This window comes from Moschus berezovskii, chromosome 28 (genome assembly GCF_049115385.1).
Source record: "Moschus berezovskii isolate FMDL1 chromosome 28, NW_MosBer_1.0, whole genome shotgun sequence".
In the NCBI taxonomy this organism is placed as follows: Eukaryota; Metazoa; Chordata; class Mammalia; order Artiodactyla; family Moschidae; genus Moschus; species Moschus berezovskii.
In genome coordinates, this window is record NC_142487.1 from 3,203,344 (window position 1) to 3,222,044 (window position 18,701).

The 18,701-nt window shown below is 37.1% G+C and overlaps 1 protein-coding gene and 1 long non-coding RNA gene across 2 annotated transcripts in view; one reads left to right on the forward strand and one right to left on the reverse strand.

Annotated features, from left to right (window-relative positions):
• Window positions 1–14,205, forward strand: part of LOC129549739 (uncharacterized) — a 32,252-nt gene extending 18,047 nt beyond the window's left edge. Inside the window, exon 4 of the long non-coding RNA XR_008684664.2 lies at window positions 14,187–14,205. This is a non-coding gene — a long non-coding RNA (uncharacterized LOC129549739). The remainder of the gene's footprint in view (window positions 1–14,186) is intronic.
• Window positions 1–18,701, reverse strand: part of MIB1 (MIB E3 ubiquitin protein ligase 1) — a 98,931-nt gene that overhangs the window by 51,529 nt on the left and 28,701 nt on the right. The window contains exons 5-10 of the mRNA XM_055417110.2: window positions 18,221–18,287; window positions 16,733–16,937; window positions 11,547–11,730; window positions 10,118–10,262; window positions 8,297–8,430; window positions 4,292–4,399 (exon numbers count right to left, since the gene is read on the reverse strand). Coding sequence (XP_055273085.1) covers window positions 4,292–4,399; window positions 8,297–8,430; window positions 10,118–10,262; window positions 11,547–11,730; window positions 16,733–16,937; window positions 18,221–18,287 — 843 coding nt within the window. The remainder of the gene's footprint in view (window positions 1–4,291; window positions 4,400–8,296; window positions 8,431–10,117; window positions 10,263–11,546; window positions 11,731–16,732; window positions 16,938–18,220; window positions 18,288–18,701) is intronic.

The window sequence follows — 18,701 nt, forward strand, 5'->3', positions numbered from 1 at the left end:
ATTCAGTCCTCCACACCTTTACTTATTATAGTCATCAGTAGGAAAAAAAAAAATACTGAGTCCCTGGAGGATGAAAAATGAGCTCACCCAAATCGACATACCTAAGATCCCACAGTCCTCGGTGCCTTTACCTACACATTAAGAAGGAAACAGAATGTAACCCTACTGTATTCAGTAGGTCATACATGGAGACAACCAACTTTCCAAAATAGCTCTGAGTTTCCCCTAAGAAAAAGAAATAGGGAAAAAATGTAACCTTATCACATATTTGAAAGGTATAATATACAGCAAATAATTTAGCTTTCTAACAGCTTCAATCAACTAAAAAATCTGAAATAGTCATCTATACTAGGGGCCAGCAAACTTTTCTGTGAAGGGCCAGAAAGTAAATATAACATTTATAAGCTATATGATCTCTTGTCAGAACTACACAACCACTCAGTTTTGCAGCTGGAACACAAAAGCAGACTACACAATAAAATAGATGAATGAGTGTGTTGTGTTCCAATAATACTTTTAAAAAGAAATGATGGGCTGGACCTGGCCTTCGGGCTATAGATTGCAATCTGTGAGCTATACTATCCTGAGCTCACTTCCTGATGCATTAGAATAAAATTAAAGGATGCAGAATGAGATTCCCAGAGAACAAAATATTCTCTTTATTCTTCAGCTAACTTCAAAGCTTTTAATAAAATTGGATTTTTAAAAAATCATTGTTAAATTATTGTGTCTAGGTGTGTTAAAGGTTAATAAAGGTTTTAAGAGAAGAACACTTATCTTCTAGGATACATACTATTTACAGATGAAATAATATGATATCTGGATTTGCTTCAAAATAATTCAGTGGAGGAAATGAGAGTTAAGAGGGTACTAATAAGACAGACTTGGCCAGAAAAAATAACTCAAGTGGAATAATTAGTACACAGGATTCATTAAACTATTCTATTTTTACAAATGTTTAAAATTTGCAATAATAATTAATTTACAAACAGATCGATTAATTCACAAACTATGAATCACAATTTTAAGTGCATTTGAAAAATTAAATATTTTCTCCCTGTTTTAAACCAGGATTTCCAATCAGCATTGCTGACATTTAGAACTGGATAATTCTTTGCTGTGGGAACTGCCCTGCACATTTGAGGATGTTTAGTAGCATTCTGAGTTTCTATCCATTACACACCTGTCAGTCCCCTGCTCCCCACCAAACAGTTGTGACAATCAAATATGTGTCCACAAAATGTCCCCTGTGGGACAGAAATGCCCCCAATTAAGAATCACTGTTTTAAGTAAATCATATTGCTATTTATAACAATGTTGAATTTTACATTCCAGAAATATGAAACTTTGCTGAACTTTTGCTTTAGTCTTAGGCAATGAATTATATTTATATTTCAACCCAATTTTTAAATGTAGTTTTCCCTTTACCCACTGGGAAACTGTGTTATTAACTTAATCGGATGTGTAAATACCCCCTTTTCACACTATCTCTACAAATCACATCTGCCTACAATGATTTTTAAAACAGAAAATGCTCAGAATGGAAATAAAAGAGGCGGTACACTAGAAGGCCACACATATCTGTTTAGTAACAGATGGAATTTCCAAATTGAATGATGTTATTTACAAACTACTGGCCTCACTCCAACTCCAATCTTATGTGGAGAGTAATAACTGTTTTGCTTATTTGAACTCAATTCTGTGGGGTCGTAGAGTCGGACACGGCTGAAGTGACTTAGCAGCGGCAGCAAGAAAGAAAAAAACACCCCTACTTTTGAAAAGTAGTGCCAACTTCACTCCCAGCCCCCTAGCCGCAGCCCTACTCTACACAACCTCTCACGTGAACAAGTCTTTAGAAACACAGATTTATGGACAGTCTCACTTTGTAAGGTTTAGTAATGCTGAGTCACAAAGTATAGGGGTATTTTTTTAAATCAGGCAAAAAAATTTTTGGTTTTTAAAGCCTCTCAGCTTATTTAATCAGAAAAGTCTGAGGAATTCCTTGGTGGTCTAGTGGTTACTACTCAGCGCTTTCACTGCCATTGCCCAGGTTCAATCCCTGGTGGGGAAACTAAGACCCTGCAAGCTGCAGTTTAGTTCAGTCACTCAGTCGTATCCGACTCTTTGCGACCCCATGAATCACAGCACACCAGGCCTCCCTGTCCATCACCAACTCCCGGAGTTCACTCAAACTCATGTCCATCAAGTCAGTCATGCCATCCAGACATTTCATCCTCTATCGCTCCCTTCTCCTCCTGCCCTCAATCCCTCCCAGCATCAGGGTCTTTTCCACTGAGTCAACTCTTCGCATGAGGTGGCCAAAGTATTGGAGTTTCAGCCTCAGAATCAGTCCTTCCAACGAACACCCAGGATTGATCTCCTTTAGGATGGACTGGTCCCTTGCAGTCCAAGGGACTTGCAACAGTCTTCTCCAGCACCACAGTTCAAAACCATCAATTCTTCGGCACTCAGCTTTCTTCACAGTCCAACTCTCACATCCATACACGACCACTAGAAAAACCATAGCCGTGACTAGACGGACCTTTGTTGGCAAAGTAATATCTCAGCTTTTTAATACGCTGCAAGGCGTGGCCAAAAAGAAAGGTCAGAAGGGTTGTAATACTTTAGTTTGTAGTTTCTGGATTCATTAAATTAAAAAATGGGATGTTCAAAATGTAATATTTACAAAATATTACGTTATACTAAGTCTCTCTTGCATCACCAGAAAAAAAAAAATCCTTATAACACATACTGGGCTCCTAAATTCATAACCAAGGAAGATGTGACTTAAAGTTACTCTGTAAATGCAAAGTCAAATTATATAATCTCATTCATAAATACATCACAGTAATGAAACTAGTGTATAGTTTACAAATGTCTAATATACTAATTTAAAACTCAAGCTCTAGGCAAAAGAAAATGCCAAAATCAAGGATGACCGGAAATACCACTGGTTCTTTAGTAGCTATTCAACAACTCAAGATACACATATTTGGGGGAAAAAAGCAAAAAGAATATAAGACTTCTGTTTTCAAACATGTCTTTAAATTTTTATAATTAGTAAAAACAGGCTGATCCACAAATTTCGCCCTCTAAAATTGAAATCCTTATTAAATAGCTTCCTCAGATGGGACTGTCATTTGGACAAAACTGCAACATTTTGCCTAGTTTGAATTTGATAGAATTTGACTTATTCCTAAATAATCCTGCATTAGACTAAAACAAATACAATTCTAATATATTTTTAAGTGATGCAGTTATAGTTAACTACAACAAAGGAAGCCCTCTGCCCACACCAGCCAATGAAATTTCAATGCCAGTAAGAATCATTAATTTCTCCTTTAATAAGAACATGCTCTACATTAAATTAAGCACATATACACACAGAGTGTGATAAACACACACTGCAAAATCTTTAAAAACCCATATTAAGGTCAAGAAACAGTAAGACTAAACAAATTCTAATTTACTGGTTCCCTCGTGAAAAAACAAAACAACAAGGAAAGCCCTCTGCGTGTCACAGATCAGGGAAAATCTTGCCCCATGTGATTTACGTTCCTCTTTCCTCAATTTCCCCAGTATGCTGCTGCTGCTAAGTCACTTCAGTCGTGTCCGACTCTGTGTGACCCCATAGACGGAAGCCCACCAGGCTCCCCTGTCCCTGGGATTCTCCAGGCAAGAACACTGGAGTGGGTTGCCATTTCCTTCTCCAATGTGTGAAAGTGAAAAGTGAAAGTGAAGTCGCTCAGTCGTGTCCGACCCATAGAGACCCCACGGACTGCAGCCTACCAGGCTCCTCCATCCATGGGATTTTCTAGGCAAGAGTACTGGAGTGGCTTGCCATTGCCTTCTCTGTCCCCAGTATGCTGCTGCTGCTAAGTCACTTCAGTCGTGTCCGACTCTATGTGACCCCATAGACGGAAGTCCACCAGGCTCCTCCATCCATGGAGTTTTCTAGGCAAGAGTACTGGAGTGGCTTGCCATTGCCTTATCCGTCCCCAGTATGAGACATGGGTAAATATAGCCGAGCTCTCAACAGCATAGCAGTCCTACCATAGCAAAAGGAAACTCAAACTTCTTCACCTAGGGTTATGCCTAGACTATCGAGAGGTCACAGAAAAACACAAAATGCTTCACGTTGTCTTCTCTCACATTTTTTTCTTTTTAATCAGAAGAGCCTTGAGTTAATATTAAATTTCAACATGAAAAAGCATCCATCTTGATGATACAGAAGGACCATTTTTAGGACATTAATTTTTACTTAAATATTTTTAAAACTTAGTTTAATTACCTCTGCTTCAACATCCACATTTTGCTTCAAAAGTAACTTCAAAATGTCAACATGTCCATTCTGACTAGCAGCTTGCATAGCTGTGTGACCAGCACACTGTCCGTTCACCTAAATACAAAAAGAAAGGATGAAGGAATGTCACAGAAAGGGAAGAGCCAATACATTCACACGGTGTAGATTTAAACCCAACAAACTGGATGATTCTATGAGAACAATTTAGGTTGGTGTTCTATATATCCTGATATAGATCACCAGAAACGTGACCTGTATCACGTTTCTGTTAGGGAGGGATTCAGGCAATCTGAGAGTTCCACTGTTAAAAAAGTTATGGAAGAACTTTCAGCCAATCTGCAAAACTGAAAATAGAAAGGGATGGGCGGGAAGGAGGGACAAAGGGAAGTTACATTTAGTTTAAATACGTGTCTACTTTAATTATTATTAAACCTCAGAGTCTGTTTCAATGAAAAAAATAATAATGAGGTGAATGGAAGACTTTTAGAAAAAGTCTAGTATAGTATAAATAAATTCAACAAATACAGCCAAATGTCAATGGTAAGCAAACTACCACAAAGGACACATAAATTAGTTACCAGGGTAGCTATACACAACTGTTCCACTGTTCTACTATAAGGCAGTGACATCCAATTACTGTTCTAAACTGTTCTACTATAAAGCAGTAATATCCAATCTTTTCTTCACTTCAGATGTTGTGTTAAATGGATACGGAAATGCAACATGAAAAAATGGACATTTTTTCCAAAGAAGGCATTTCAAATGGCCAACATGAACATAAAAAAGATGCTCAATATTACTAATAAACAAGGAAATGCAAGTAAAAACACAATACCATTTACATTATCACCCCCTAAAATTAAGCACTTAGGTATAACTCTAACAAAATAAAATGTATATGAGGAATACTAAAGAATGTAGTACAAAATAAAATGTACATGAGGAACACTACAGAACTCTGATAAATGAAATTAAGGAACTAAACAGATGGAGTGATACTCCATGTTCATGGATAAGAAGACTCAATAATGTCAAGATGTCAGTTCTTCCCAACTTGATCCACAGATTCAACATAATCACTATGAAAATCCCAGCAAGTTACTGTATGGAAGTTTACATGCAAAGGCAAAAGGCCCAGAACAGTCAACCCAATATTAAAGGAGAGCAACAAAGCTGGAGGAGTGACACTACCTGACTCCCAGGCGTACAACAAAGCTACAGTAATCACCGCAGTGTGGCACTGGCCAAAGAACAAACAAACGGAAGAAAGGAAAAGAATCGGAAGCCCAGAAACAGCCTCTCATAAGTACAGTCAAGTGACTCTTTACAAAGAAGCAAAAGTAATACAATGGAGCAAAAACAAACTCAACAAACAGAATACTGGAAAATCTCTGTATCTTTCAATTTGTTTATAAAACCTAAAACTGCTCTAAAACTAAAATCTAAAATTAAAAAATTATCCAAAATTTCCATATATGAAAGACATGATTTCGGATAAAAAGATCAAAGATTAAAAGCAACGGATGAAGACAGATCCACATCAAGGCACAACACTGTACAGGTTCAGACACTGGTGAAAAAAGAGACCTTCATGCTTGAAAACATAAAACAGGTCACGGAATCAGAATGGCACTTCTGAATGCTGGAAGAAAATGGAATTATTCTGAAGGAAAATGGTATCTAAACTTGAATTCTCTTCCCATCTAAAATTTAACTGTAAGGTTAAAAAAGTCATATACTGAAGGTGTATTTCTCATACACCCTTTTTCTGAAGAAGCTACTGAAAGCCGTACTTCACAAAAAACAGAATAAAATTGGAGACAGAGGGACTGAGGATAAAGAAAACAAGAAATCCAGCACAGGAGAGAGGGGAAAGGAACCTTGAGGATGATGAGTGAGAGATATTCCAGATGGATCCCGTCAGAGGCACTGAGAGAAATCTCTCAGATGAAACGCATACATAACCTGATGTGCTGAATGTCTTAAAAGATTGCACAATTAAGAGAAAATTCTGGAGAATAATTAAAAATAACAATCAGATTACTAACAAATGAAAACAAAAGTGTTTGGATTATGTCCTGGGGTTAAGAGAGACAAGCGAACCCTTTGGAACAATGGAACTGTTCTACATCTGAATAGGGCTGTGGATTATATAGGTGTATGCATTTGTCAAAACTGACTGATCCATGTATTTCACTGTATGTAAATTACACCTCAGGTGTTTTTTTAAAAGAACAATTATGAACATAAAGGAAAGCAAAAAGCTGTGCAAGAAAACACAATCGAGTATCCTCCACAGCTCAGATATGCATGCCATTTGAATAATAACATGCAAAATTCATTCTAACATTAACAAAATTACAAAGCAATACCACATTAAGAACCTGGAAGAGGTATGCATGCGTGTGGAAAGGATGGGCTAAACATGGAGAAGGAAAGTGGAATCCTCACCTTCACAGAGCAGTATCAAAACATAACTTCTAAAACCTACAAGTCAAGAAATAACAATAGAAGTATGTTACTGAAAGATGAGGAGGTAACTGTATGAAGGAAATCAGCTGAAAGAGGTGAAAATAGTTGCCTCTGAAGAAAAGAAAAATAGCACTGAGAAGGAGATGCTGCTTCTCATAACAAATCTTGGAGAACTAGTTTTCCTTTAAAATTTTTAGAATGTAGTACATTCTAAAAAAACAACTGAAATAAATCAGTAATGAAGAAGAAACTAAGTGTAATAAATTGTAAATCTGCATAAGTGAATATAAAAGAAGTCTGACTCTATGTTCCAAACACAAAAAAACATTTGGTACTTTAATATCTGAAACTATTTGTGACATAGCTCACAACCAATCAAGAAACTACTGTGCCATGCTGCTGCAACTGATCCACAACAAACCTGAAATGCCACGTGAGATCACAGGAATAAGATGTTTATACCTTATAAATTTCGGGCTTCCCTGACAGATCAGTTGGTAAAGAATCCGCCTGCAATGCAGGAGACCCCAATTCGATTCCTGGGTCAGGAAGATCCGCTGGAGACAGGATAGGCTACCCACTCCAGTATTCGTGGGCTTCCCTTGTGGCTCAGCTACTAAAGAATCTGCCTGCAATGCGAGAGACCTGGGTTTGATCCCTGGGTTGGGAAGATCCCCGGAGAAGGGAAAGGCTATCGACTCCAGTATGCTAGCCTGGAGAATTTCATTAACTGTATAGTCCATGGGGTCGCAAAGAGTCAGACACAATGGAGCATCTTTCACTTTCACCTTATAAATTATAGATCTGATCTCTGTCAAACTGTCCGGCATTACTTACATACAAAGATATGGTAACAAAAGCCCTCACTGCACAGCGACAATGATTCAAAGTGACATTCAACCTACAATCCTTTGGCCAGCACTGACTGACATCGTACTGGTTCCAGAATAGTAGCGATGCTAAAGCCAGTGAACAACTAAGTGAGAACCAGAATTTGCAGTTTGAACCCATTTAAAATATGGCTGTGGTGAATGGTAACATTACAACATAAACTATTAAATTTTACAAAATGCATGACCCCTAATTCAACTGCATTATGAACCATGAAACAATCAACTTTCACAAAGAGGAGAGGGGGAAAGCTTAGGTTAAATGTTTTGAAAAGAAGGATGGAAAATTGCTTATAAAATTTACTAAAATATATTTTTAAAACACTGTAACATTTACATGAGAAAATTTCACTGAATTTCCCTAAAGGACACTAACTACTTAAAAACCTAAAAGTAAATTTTGACATCATAAAGTTCAAAAGTCAGTACTAAAATAAGAAAATGTCAATATCTTCTAGAAATGCACAATGAAGAAATAATGCCCAGTGTCATTTTTAAAATACCTTAGAAAAACAAGGAATAAGGAACAGATGAAGCACATGTGGCAATATCTTAATAACTGCTGAGTAAAAGGTTTGTTCTAACTATTCTATTTTTGCGTATGCTTCAAAATAAATTTTAAAATGCTCACATCCACATCTGGTCTTTTTAGCAAATCTTCCACTTTAGCAACATCTCCATTGGCAGCAGCCTTAACTAATTCTTCATTGAGGTCACCAGATTCTTGGGTTTCAAATAATTTCTTCAAGAGTTGGGAGAGTCTTTCTGTAAAGCATTAAATAAAGCTGCTAATATAGGAGGATCTCAAATCTTAACTACTAACAGACAACCATTACCCACATGCTTATAATACATACTTTTCCTGTTTTATTATGTCTATCATTAATATTACTTTGGTACTAAGCTACAGATACTACCCATGCAAGTTACAATTACTACCATATAAAACTGATTTAAATCTGAGCCCACAATTATTTCTGGTTTACTCCAATTCATGTATTTCAAGTTAAAATTTCAGAAAAAGAGAATTACACACAAACTATAATTCAAGATTTTGGAGTCATACCAAAGATGATATACATGAACACACTACCACAGGAGTATCGTAATGATACAAATTGCCTTTCAGGTCTTGAGCGTATCTTACTGCTCTCAGACCTCAATGCAACAGATCAATGATTATGATACAAAAGCAATATCATCTCTATAGTCTTTAGGAAAATATTTTAGGGACAAACCTATTTTCAGTTGAAAATATTAAAATAAAACATTTCAAAAGTGTCAACTGACTGGTTCTGACTAAAACAAGAAAGAACCAGATATGTGCTTTTATAAACCCTTTCATAAGGTTTTTTTTCTCCAAATAGCATTGATCAGTAGAGAATCTACCCAGTTCTCCTCCTTAACTCTACGACCTACTTATTGGAAAGGAAAGAAGTCACAAAGTGAGGCCCAACACCAAATCCACATTATTTGAGAAAAGGACACATTATTTGAGAAAAGGATATTAACAATTTTTCACTCTTTCAATATGTAAGAAACTTTTTGGTTGGCCAAAAAGTTCATTTGGGTTTTTCTCTAAGATGCTATGGATGAAATTTTTGGCCAGCCTGATAAAAGTCAGCCTACTGTGATGCTATCTAACCACAAGGTAAAAATAAACACCACCTGATTTAACCTCCAATACATTAGCAAATTACAGCAGGAAAGATTAGACACAAGCAGAGGAAGGAGAAGGCAGTACAAAATAAAACTGGAGGCCGGCCAATGCTTTCCTTTACTTTCTCACTGTGCACAGTTATGGCTCCATCTTCTCTTCTGGATGTCAGCTATATTCGTACAGTAAGTTGTAACCAGTTGTCTAATGAACTGAGTGTGTACATAAAGCTGGATCATGAGAAGAAAAGCTCTGCGCCTGAGTCTACCCAAGCATCCAGCATACTCACATCTCAGCACAGCTCTCTCTACCCACTGTGGTCTGTACAATATACCTCTCATAAAATGACAAGAGAAAAGGTATGGCTGATACATAAAAATATCCAGAAAGAAAGCCATCTGCTAGCAATAATATTGGAAATTAAAAAAATAAATAAGGCAGTCAAAGGAAGTGATGGTTCTGTGGCAGAAAACAAATGTTCTGACTAAAGAGTAGCATGTTAAATTTCAGGTATTTCCTATTTGACATGGAGAAGCCCTTGACATATCGGAGAAAAAGAATACGTTTATGGAATTTTCACAGGGCATACCTCAGCCAGTGCAAAGGTGGTTCGTCATATGAAAAAAAAAGACATTTAGTGCAAGTTTAAAAGGTAGTTAATATGCAAGTGAGGTAATGTGATCTGGGAGAAAATCAAGACTACACATAACATTATCTGTGTACCAGAACTGGGGAATGAGGAAAGGCTCTAACGAAAACCACATTGCTTTTAAAGAAACACAAAACAGAACATACCACCAGACGCATTGCTAATGGCTGATCCTGCGGACGCCACCTTGGAAACTGCCGCTGGATTATACGTCCAAGATGTTCCACATACTTCCACCTTTAAATCACTGTCTGAATAAATCTGCTGGACTCGGCCAACTTTACCTAAAGTCTTAAAAATAAGATTAGATTTATGTTTCCAAGTCTACACTAAAGAAATCAATCATCAGTTTTTACATGTTTGAAGTATTAATTTTACTTGATTCCTAACTTTAAAAACTTTTAAAGGATAATCACATTCAAATGGGTTATTTACTAGTCACAAACTTTATAGAGTATCTTTAAAATATATTTTAATAAAATTATTACACTTCCACAAGAATATAAAAATAATCACAACAATCTTATTCAAAAAAGTAACCTTTTAAGATACCTCTAGAAAACTTTTAACTCAAATAGTCCAAACTATCATTGATCTAGCCGAAAGAAAGAAAATCTGATTTCTAAAAAAAAAACAACTTTAACCAAAAAGGGCTCAAAGCTTACATCTATGTTTAAATCCTTTTTGGAATCAAGCCTAATTTCAAGACAGAAGTATGAAAGTCACTGTCATTCTGGGGTGAAGGATCAGGAAGCCTTTGTCTCACCTTAACATTACATTCTCCACTAAAGGCTCTATCAAATTAAATTTATCTATCATATATTAACTATAGCCCTTTATGGATCTTCCCAGGCTACTCTAAGGGCTTCCCCGGTGGTTTAGCAGTAAAGAATACACCTGCCAATGCAGGAGACCCAAATTCAATCCCTGTGTCAGGGAAGATCCCCTGGAGAAGGGAAAGGCTACCCATATTTTTGCCTGGAGAATCCCACGGACAGAGGAGTCTGGTGGGCTACAGTCCATGGGGTCACAAAGAGTTGGATACAACTCAGAAACTAAACAGACATAGAGAATGGACTTATGGACATGGGGAGAGGGGAGGAGAGGGTGAGATGTATGGAAAGAGTAACATGAAAACTTACATTACCATATGTAAAATGGATAGCCAATAGGAATTTGTTGTGTGGCTCAGGAAACTCAAACAGGGACTCTGTATCAATCTAGAGGGATGGGATGGGGCGGGAGATGGGAGGGAAGGTTCAAAAGGGAGGAGATATATATATACCTATAGCCGATTCATGTTGAGGTTTGGCAGAAAACAACAAAATTCTATGAAGCAATCATCCTTCAATAAAAATAATAAATTAAAAAAGACTAAACAACAACAACAAAGTTACTCTAACTGAAGTAAATTTAGAAAATAAAAGGCATACAGATGCTAAGCTGCCAGTGAAGAGTACAATTCTCAAAGAATTAAGCTAATTTATAGTTTCTAAAATTAAAGTCATCAAAGCTTTTCAAAACTACGTGAGCAAGCTATAGTTCTGACTCCCAAAGGACTTTATATACACTTACTGGGAGCATAGCTTCTGCCCATTCTCCATGTCCTCTCTGTAGAAGTTTAATTCTCTCCAGATCATAACAAACTTGCACAAGATCACCCACTTGAAACTGAGAGGTGCCTCCCTCTGCGCCCTGCGCAGCATCCCCACTTCGGACAATGTTTGCTTTAGTGAGAACAGCAGGGTTGAAGGTCCACCTAAAAACCAAAGCCAAAATTCAAAATCGGTAAGTTTACTTAACTTCAGCACAACATTCACAGTTAACCACTGGAGGGAGAAAAGCATTATAACACATCCAAAGTGTAAAGCAATCCTTTACGATTACATCCTGAATGATCTGTGCTTCTTTTTAGAATTTATTACACAAATTTGAGAGAACAGTCATCCATAACCTCACCATACTAGTATGATACCCTTTTGTCTAGATTTATTATCGGTCGCATGCTTTAAAAATTATCATAAAAGTAATACACACTCGTTGTTAAAGATTAAAACATTTCAGAAACATGTAAAGTGAAAGTTCCATTGCACACAAACACACCTGGATCACCATTCTGCACCCCACTAGACACCACAGTTAATATTCCATTGTATATGGAATGCAGATCTTCTATTAATATGCTGAGTGATAGTTTTAACAGAGAGCTTCTTTGCCCAGCTGAAATAATCACTCTTCTTTTGTACCTTCAGAACAGCCTGAATGTTCACTTCTCACAACTACTTAAAACATTTCAATGCAGCTATTTCTGACTTTATCTATCCAAATTTAAAGGGAAACTTCTTCAAAGTAGAGGACCATGTTTTAACTGTCTCTGTAATTCTAACACTAATCACAGACCCTAATACAGGATAAGTACTTAATAAACTGTTCTTAAATAAAGAATAAAAAAAATTTTTTTCTAAAAGTCAAATGTTATGTTACTAATAACACTAGTACCCAAGAGAATATGGACCAAGGAAGAATTCTGCAAATAATAATCCTAGTCTGTGTTAATTTACCATTTCCAAATAAGAGGCCATTTAAGATGTGTTAATACATGCTATTCTGAATTTAAGACTTTTTTCCCTTCTTGAGATGTAATTCACATACTGTACAATTCACTCATTTAACATGTATAAATCAGTGGTTTTAGTATATTCAGTTGTATAACCAACCACCACTATAATAATTACCTTTTCATCATCACAAAAAGATACCCCCAAAACAATCAGCAGTCACTGTGAAATCAACCCTCTCTTCCCAGCCTCTAACGACCAGTAATATACTTTCTGTTTCTATGGATTTCCTTATTCTAGACATTTTCTATAAATAAAATCAGATAGTTATGTGACCTTTTGTGACAGGCTTCTTTCACTCAACAAATTTTTTCAAGATTTATCTATGTAGCAGCACATGTCAGTACTCCATCCCTTTTTATAGCCAAATAAAATGTTCCACTGGATGGATTTGGCTTATTTTCACATGTTGGCTGTTATGAATGAATAATGCTTCTAAAACATCCATGTACAGATTTTGCTGTGGGCACATTGTAATTTTCTTGGATATAAACCTGGAAGTGGACATACTGAGTCATATGTTAACTCTATATTTAACATTTTGAGAAACTACTGTTTTCCAAAGCATCTACTTCACCTACTTATCGTTAATGTAGGAGGGCTTGGTTCCAATTTCTCTACCCTCAACAACACTTGTAATCATCCTACCTTTCTATTCTAGCCATTCTAGCATGTGAAGTGGTTGGTATGTCATTGCGGTTGTGAACTGAATTTCCTTAGTAACCAATAATGTCCTGCATCTCTTCAAGGGTGATACAGGGACTTCCCCGGAGGTCTAGCGGCTAAGACTCACAGCTCCCACTGCAGGGGACCCAGGTTCGGTCCCTGGTCAGGGAACTCGATCCCACATGCTGGCACAGTCAAATAAACATTAAAAAAAAAAAAAAAAGGGTGATACAGAATGAATTGTGTCCCTCCAAATTTCACATGGTAAAGCTCTATGTAACTGTATTTGGAGACAGGGCCTTTAGGGAGAAAAGTAAGTTTAAATGTTGTCATAAAGGTGAGGTGCCATGTGAGGACAATGAGAAAGCAATCCTCTCCAAGCCCAGAAGAGGTCTCACCAGAAACCTACCGTGATGGCACCCTGATCTTGGACTTCTAGCCTCCAGAACAGTTAAAAAAAAAAGAATAAATAAATAAACATCTGTTGTTTAAGCCACCAGTCTGTGATATTTTGTTAAGGCAGCCCTAGCAGAGTAATGCAATGCATTCATTGACCATTTCTGTACCTTCTGTGAGAAGCTTCCCTGGTAGCTCAGATGCTAATGAATCTGCCTGCCAGGAGGCCAGGGTTCATTCCCTGGGTTGGGAAAATCTCCTAGAGAAGGAAATAACAACCCACTCCCATATTCTTGCCTGGAAAATCCCATGGACAGAGGAGCCTGGTGGGCTTCAGTCCATGGGGCCGCAAAAGTTGGATACAACTGAGCAACATTAATATCTTGTGTCAAAAAATGTCTTTTTAAATCCTTTTCCCTAAATCCAATGACTGGTGTCCTTAAAAGGTCATTTACAACCATCCTTTCATAATTTTCTATGTAAAAGATTTTAGAATTTCCATGAGCTCAATTAACTTTCTTCTACGCCTCCTTAGGGTTCTTTCCTCATGGATGGCGAAGCTACAAGTGTTGGCTTGACGAAAAGAAAACAGTGGGCCGGAGGACAGTTTACGTGGCTCTCAGTATCAGATAATCTCTGATACTGAACTTGACTAACCAGAGATTAATTTGAATGAATTTAAAAATAAAATTTGTGCCTCACCCCAAAAAAGAAGAGGTCATGTGAAGACACAGGGACAGACAGATCCCAGGGGACAAGGGCAAGTGAAGACAGAGGCAGAGAAACAAGTGATGCACTGACCAGCCAAGGAACACCAAGGATTACAGCACCCATCAGAAGCCAGGAAAGAGGCACAGGACAGACTCTCCTCAGGTCTCCAGAAAGAACCAGTCTTGCCAACAACTTGACTTTTAGCCTCCAGGATTGTCAAAGAAACTTCTGCTGTTTTAAGCCACTCTGTGGTAATCTGTTACAGCAATTCTAGGAAACTAATGCACTATCTAAACAATATTAGATCTTCTGATCCATAAACATGAAACATCTTTCCATTTATTTAGGTCATCTTTAATTTCCTTAATAATGTTTTAAAGCCTTCAGTGTACATATTTCGTGCTTACTGGGCTAAATTTACTCTTAAGTATTTTATTCTTTGATGCTATTATAAACAGAATTGTTTTCTTATTTTCATTTTCAGGTTGTTCATTGTAGTGTAGAAAAATACACTTTTTATATTATTTTTCTATACTACTATTATATCCCATGACTATGCTGAATTCACTTATTACTTGTAATAGTTTTTTTTGTTGATTCCTTAGATTTTTCTATGCACGAGATCACATCACATGTGAACAAAGATGGCTTAACTTCTTCCATTCTCTTATTTCTCCCTCTTATTTCTTTTTCTTGCCTAACTGCCACAGCTTGACCCTCTAGGACAAGATGGAATAAAAGCAGGGAGAGCAGACATTCTGGTTTTGTTCCTGATCTTAAAGGAGAAACCATTCAGTCTTTAACCACTGAGGACGCTGTTCACTATAGGATTTCAGAGATGCCCTTTATCAGGCTGAAGAAGTTCCCTTCTGTTCTTATTTAGTATTTTTACCATGAAGGATATTGGATTTTGTCAAATGTTTTTTGTGCATCTCTTGATATGATCACATATATTCTCAAGATCTGAACACAATTAGAGCTAATTCTATACTTTGGTTAGCAATTTAATGTTTGTTTTTCTTATTCTATATATAAACACTCCCCTAAAGAAACTTGGAGAGTTAGTTTCTTTAAATACATGGCAGTAATATTAAAAGACGCTTGCTCCTTGGAAGGAAAGTTATGACCAACCTTGATAGTATATTAAAAAGCAGAGACATTACTTTGCCAACAAAGGTCTGTCTAGTCAAGGCAATGGTTTTTCCCATGGTCATGTATGGATGTGAGAGTTGGACTGTGAAGAAAGCTGATCGCCGAAGAATCGATGCTTTTGAACTGTGGTGTTGGAGAAGACTCTTGAGAGTCCCTTATACTGCAAGGAGATCCAACCAGTCCATTCTAAAGGAGATCAATCCTGGATGTTCATTGGAGGGACTGATGCTAAAGCTGAAACTGCAATACTTTGGCCACCTCATGCGACGAGTTGACTCACTGGAAAAGACTCTGATGCTGGGAAAGGTTGGGGGCAGGAGGAGAAGGGGACGATGGAGAATGAGATGGCTGGATGGCATCACCGACTCTGTGGACATGAGTTTGAGTGAGCTCCGGGAGTTGGTGATGGACAGGGAGGCCTGGCGTGCTGTGATTCATGGGGTCGCGGAGAGTCGGACACGACTGAGTGACTGAACTGAACTGAATAAAGATCTGACAATTAACTATTATTTTTTCTCTAAAATACTGTAAACATATTAGTAAACTGGATACATTTTGGCCCCTAGGGATAAACAAATAAAAGGCACAGGCCCAGTCTCCAAGAAACTTGAAACATAGAGATCAAATAAATAACTATTTTAGTGGATAATAGGAAGCTTACACAGACAAATATTGTATGCCTGTACCAGGGAGGGTAGCTAGAGAGAGGAGACAGGCATATACTCAGTATTTACAGGAGGCAGAGGAGTTATCCAGAGAAGAGGAAGACAAGGAGCATGGAAGGATGGTGTGTAAGGAAGGTTACAGAAAGGACTAAAAGCACAGTGCTGTGCTGCTGATACCAATGGGCATGTGGCAAGGAAGAGCTGCGTCACCGTGAGACACCAGGTGACAGGGACCAGAGGAGTCCGGGTTACCACCCTGGTCATTCAGGGCCGACTGATACAGTCCACCAGGAACAGACAACTCTTTAGCTACACTTGGACCCAACACTGATACAATGTATTCTGCTCACTAAAGGGAGAAAAAAGTGCACACACACAGAGTCCTCACTTGCTTCCTTCCACTTCACCAAGGTATTCTGGATTTTCTTCTATTACTGAAGAGTTAGCTGTAAGAAGTCTTTGTTATGTCACATCATTTGCTTTTTTCAGGCTCAGAGTTCCTCTGTAGACAAATTTCACTTGCCATTACTGAAAATTAAGAAATACAACCAACCTATTGCCGCTTGGATACTGTACTACAATGTCATGATCTTCATCAATGCCACAAACTGTTCCAGTTGTAGTCAAGGTCTCAAACATGCCATCAGTCCATCCGCCATGACCGTGCTGCAAAGACTGTACAATTTCAAGGTCAAGGTCTATGTTGACCAGGTCACCAATCTGCAGACCACCGGGATTCCTGTTGCCATTCTGCTCACCTGTAATTGCAGAGGGAGGTGACCAGGGACAAGGAACACCACAGCAACAACAGGCAACTGCACTGGTTTAACTTTTTTAAAAAGCCCCAGGCAGCTGAGTTTCAGTTACTATCTAATCTTAAAATGTTTTGAGAATAAAATGTGAATATAAAAATCTAGAATTATACAGCCTAAAAAAAGAAAGAAAAGAAAACAAACAGACTCAAAAGCAGAAATAAAGTAATGACTTGTAACAGTGACTGAAGAGGAGCAGAATCTAGACGACAAGACACTGACTATCAGAACACAAAGCTCTGGGCATTGGTAACAGTCACCTTTCTGCCTGATGACTTGTTGAAGAGTCAGGATAGCTAACTAAAGAATATGAAACAGACTCCTGGAATTTTGTTTTCTCTGAAGTGCTTACTATTATTATTTACCAAATGGTTTTTGTGATTTTTTGCCTCAAGAGCATTTTAAAATATTTCAAAAGCCCATTTCCAAGATTATTTTCAAAGCTACTTCTGGGACAAAGGATGCATGATCATCAAACACTATGCTGAGGGATCCTAAATGTGTATGTTGATTTTACACTTTTCTTGTGAAGCCCAAATACAAAAGAAGAATGTTTCTGAATGCAAGAGAGATGATCTCATCTGTCATCAAAACCATAAGATTTTCTTCCATATTCTTTTTTCTAAAAAATTAAGGTATGCTGCAAGAAAACAGCACTTTGGGGCAATAAGGGAAAACAAATGATTTGAAAAGAGGAACACAGAGTTCACACCAAAACAGCTAAATCAGAAGAGCCTAAAGGCTTAATCAGAAGAATGTGGCAAATGTTCAATGAAGAATCTATAAAATGAAAGCAGTTTTGGTTTTCTTGTTCTTTATTTTAATCATACATTATATTTATCATGTTATCTTAATCTTGGAGCTGTTATATTGTCAAAGGAATTAAATTCTAAGGAATTTATAAATATGAAATTGTTAGGTCTTATTCTCAGCAGTAAGTATGGTAATACAACACAAAATTTTTCAATAAGGTCATGATTAAAACAAAAAAGTTTCATACAGTATGGGTATGCCCTATAAATGTATCAATTTAGCAAGACATGACAACTCTTTCAGAGACTGAATAAATCATTAAAAAAGAACAAATGCTTTTAAAACCAAACACAACCAAGAGCGTGCCTTTAAAAATCTTTAATGATAACTAATATTCTCAAAGCCCAGCTGAAATGCTTTTCTGATTCCATGAACTCTGACCCATTATTTAGAAATTTTCTCGTCTGCTAACTCACCTAGCACAGGACAATGATCTCTGTAGAAAGAACCTCCTTTGGCATCCTGGACACACTTCAGATCAGACTACAAAAAGAAAAGAAACCAAAATAATCACCCTTGAAAGCTTCAAATATAGCTCAATACCTAAAATAGGCGAAAGTGTTCATTCAGAACATTATCCTCAGCAGAAGTAGCTCTGGGTTAATACTCACACTAAACACTGCTTTCATAAACACCCATCAAAAACTATAAACTTGATCTTCAGATATGTCATACTTTAAGCTTTCTTTTATAGTTCAAAATTAAAATGTCTGGATCTTTACCACGGAAATATTTTAAAAAACACGTTGGAAATAAAGAACTAAACAAAAATCTTGTATTTAAAAGGACATACTACATTCCATTTAAAAGATACTTTTATCAAAATGAGGTCAACTCGTTTGATCTTTCTAATCAATTTTATAAGATATACAAGGTAAGCATTGACTCATTTTATAA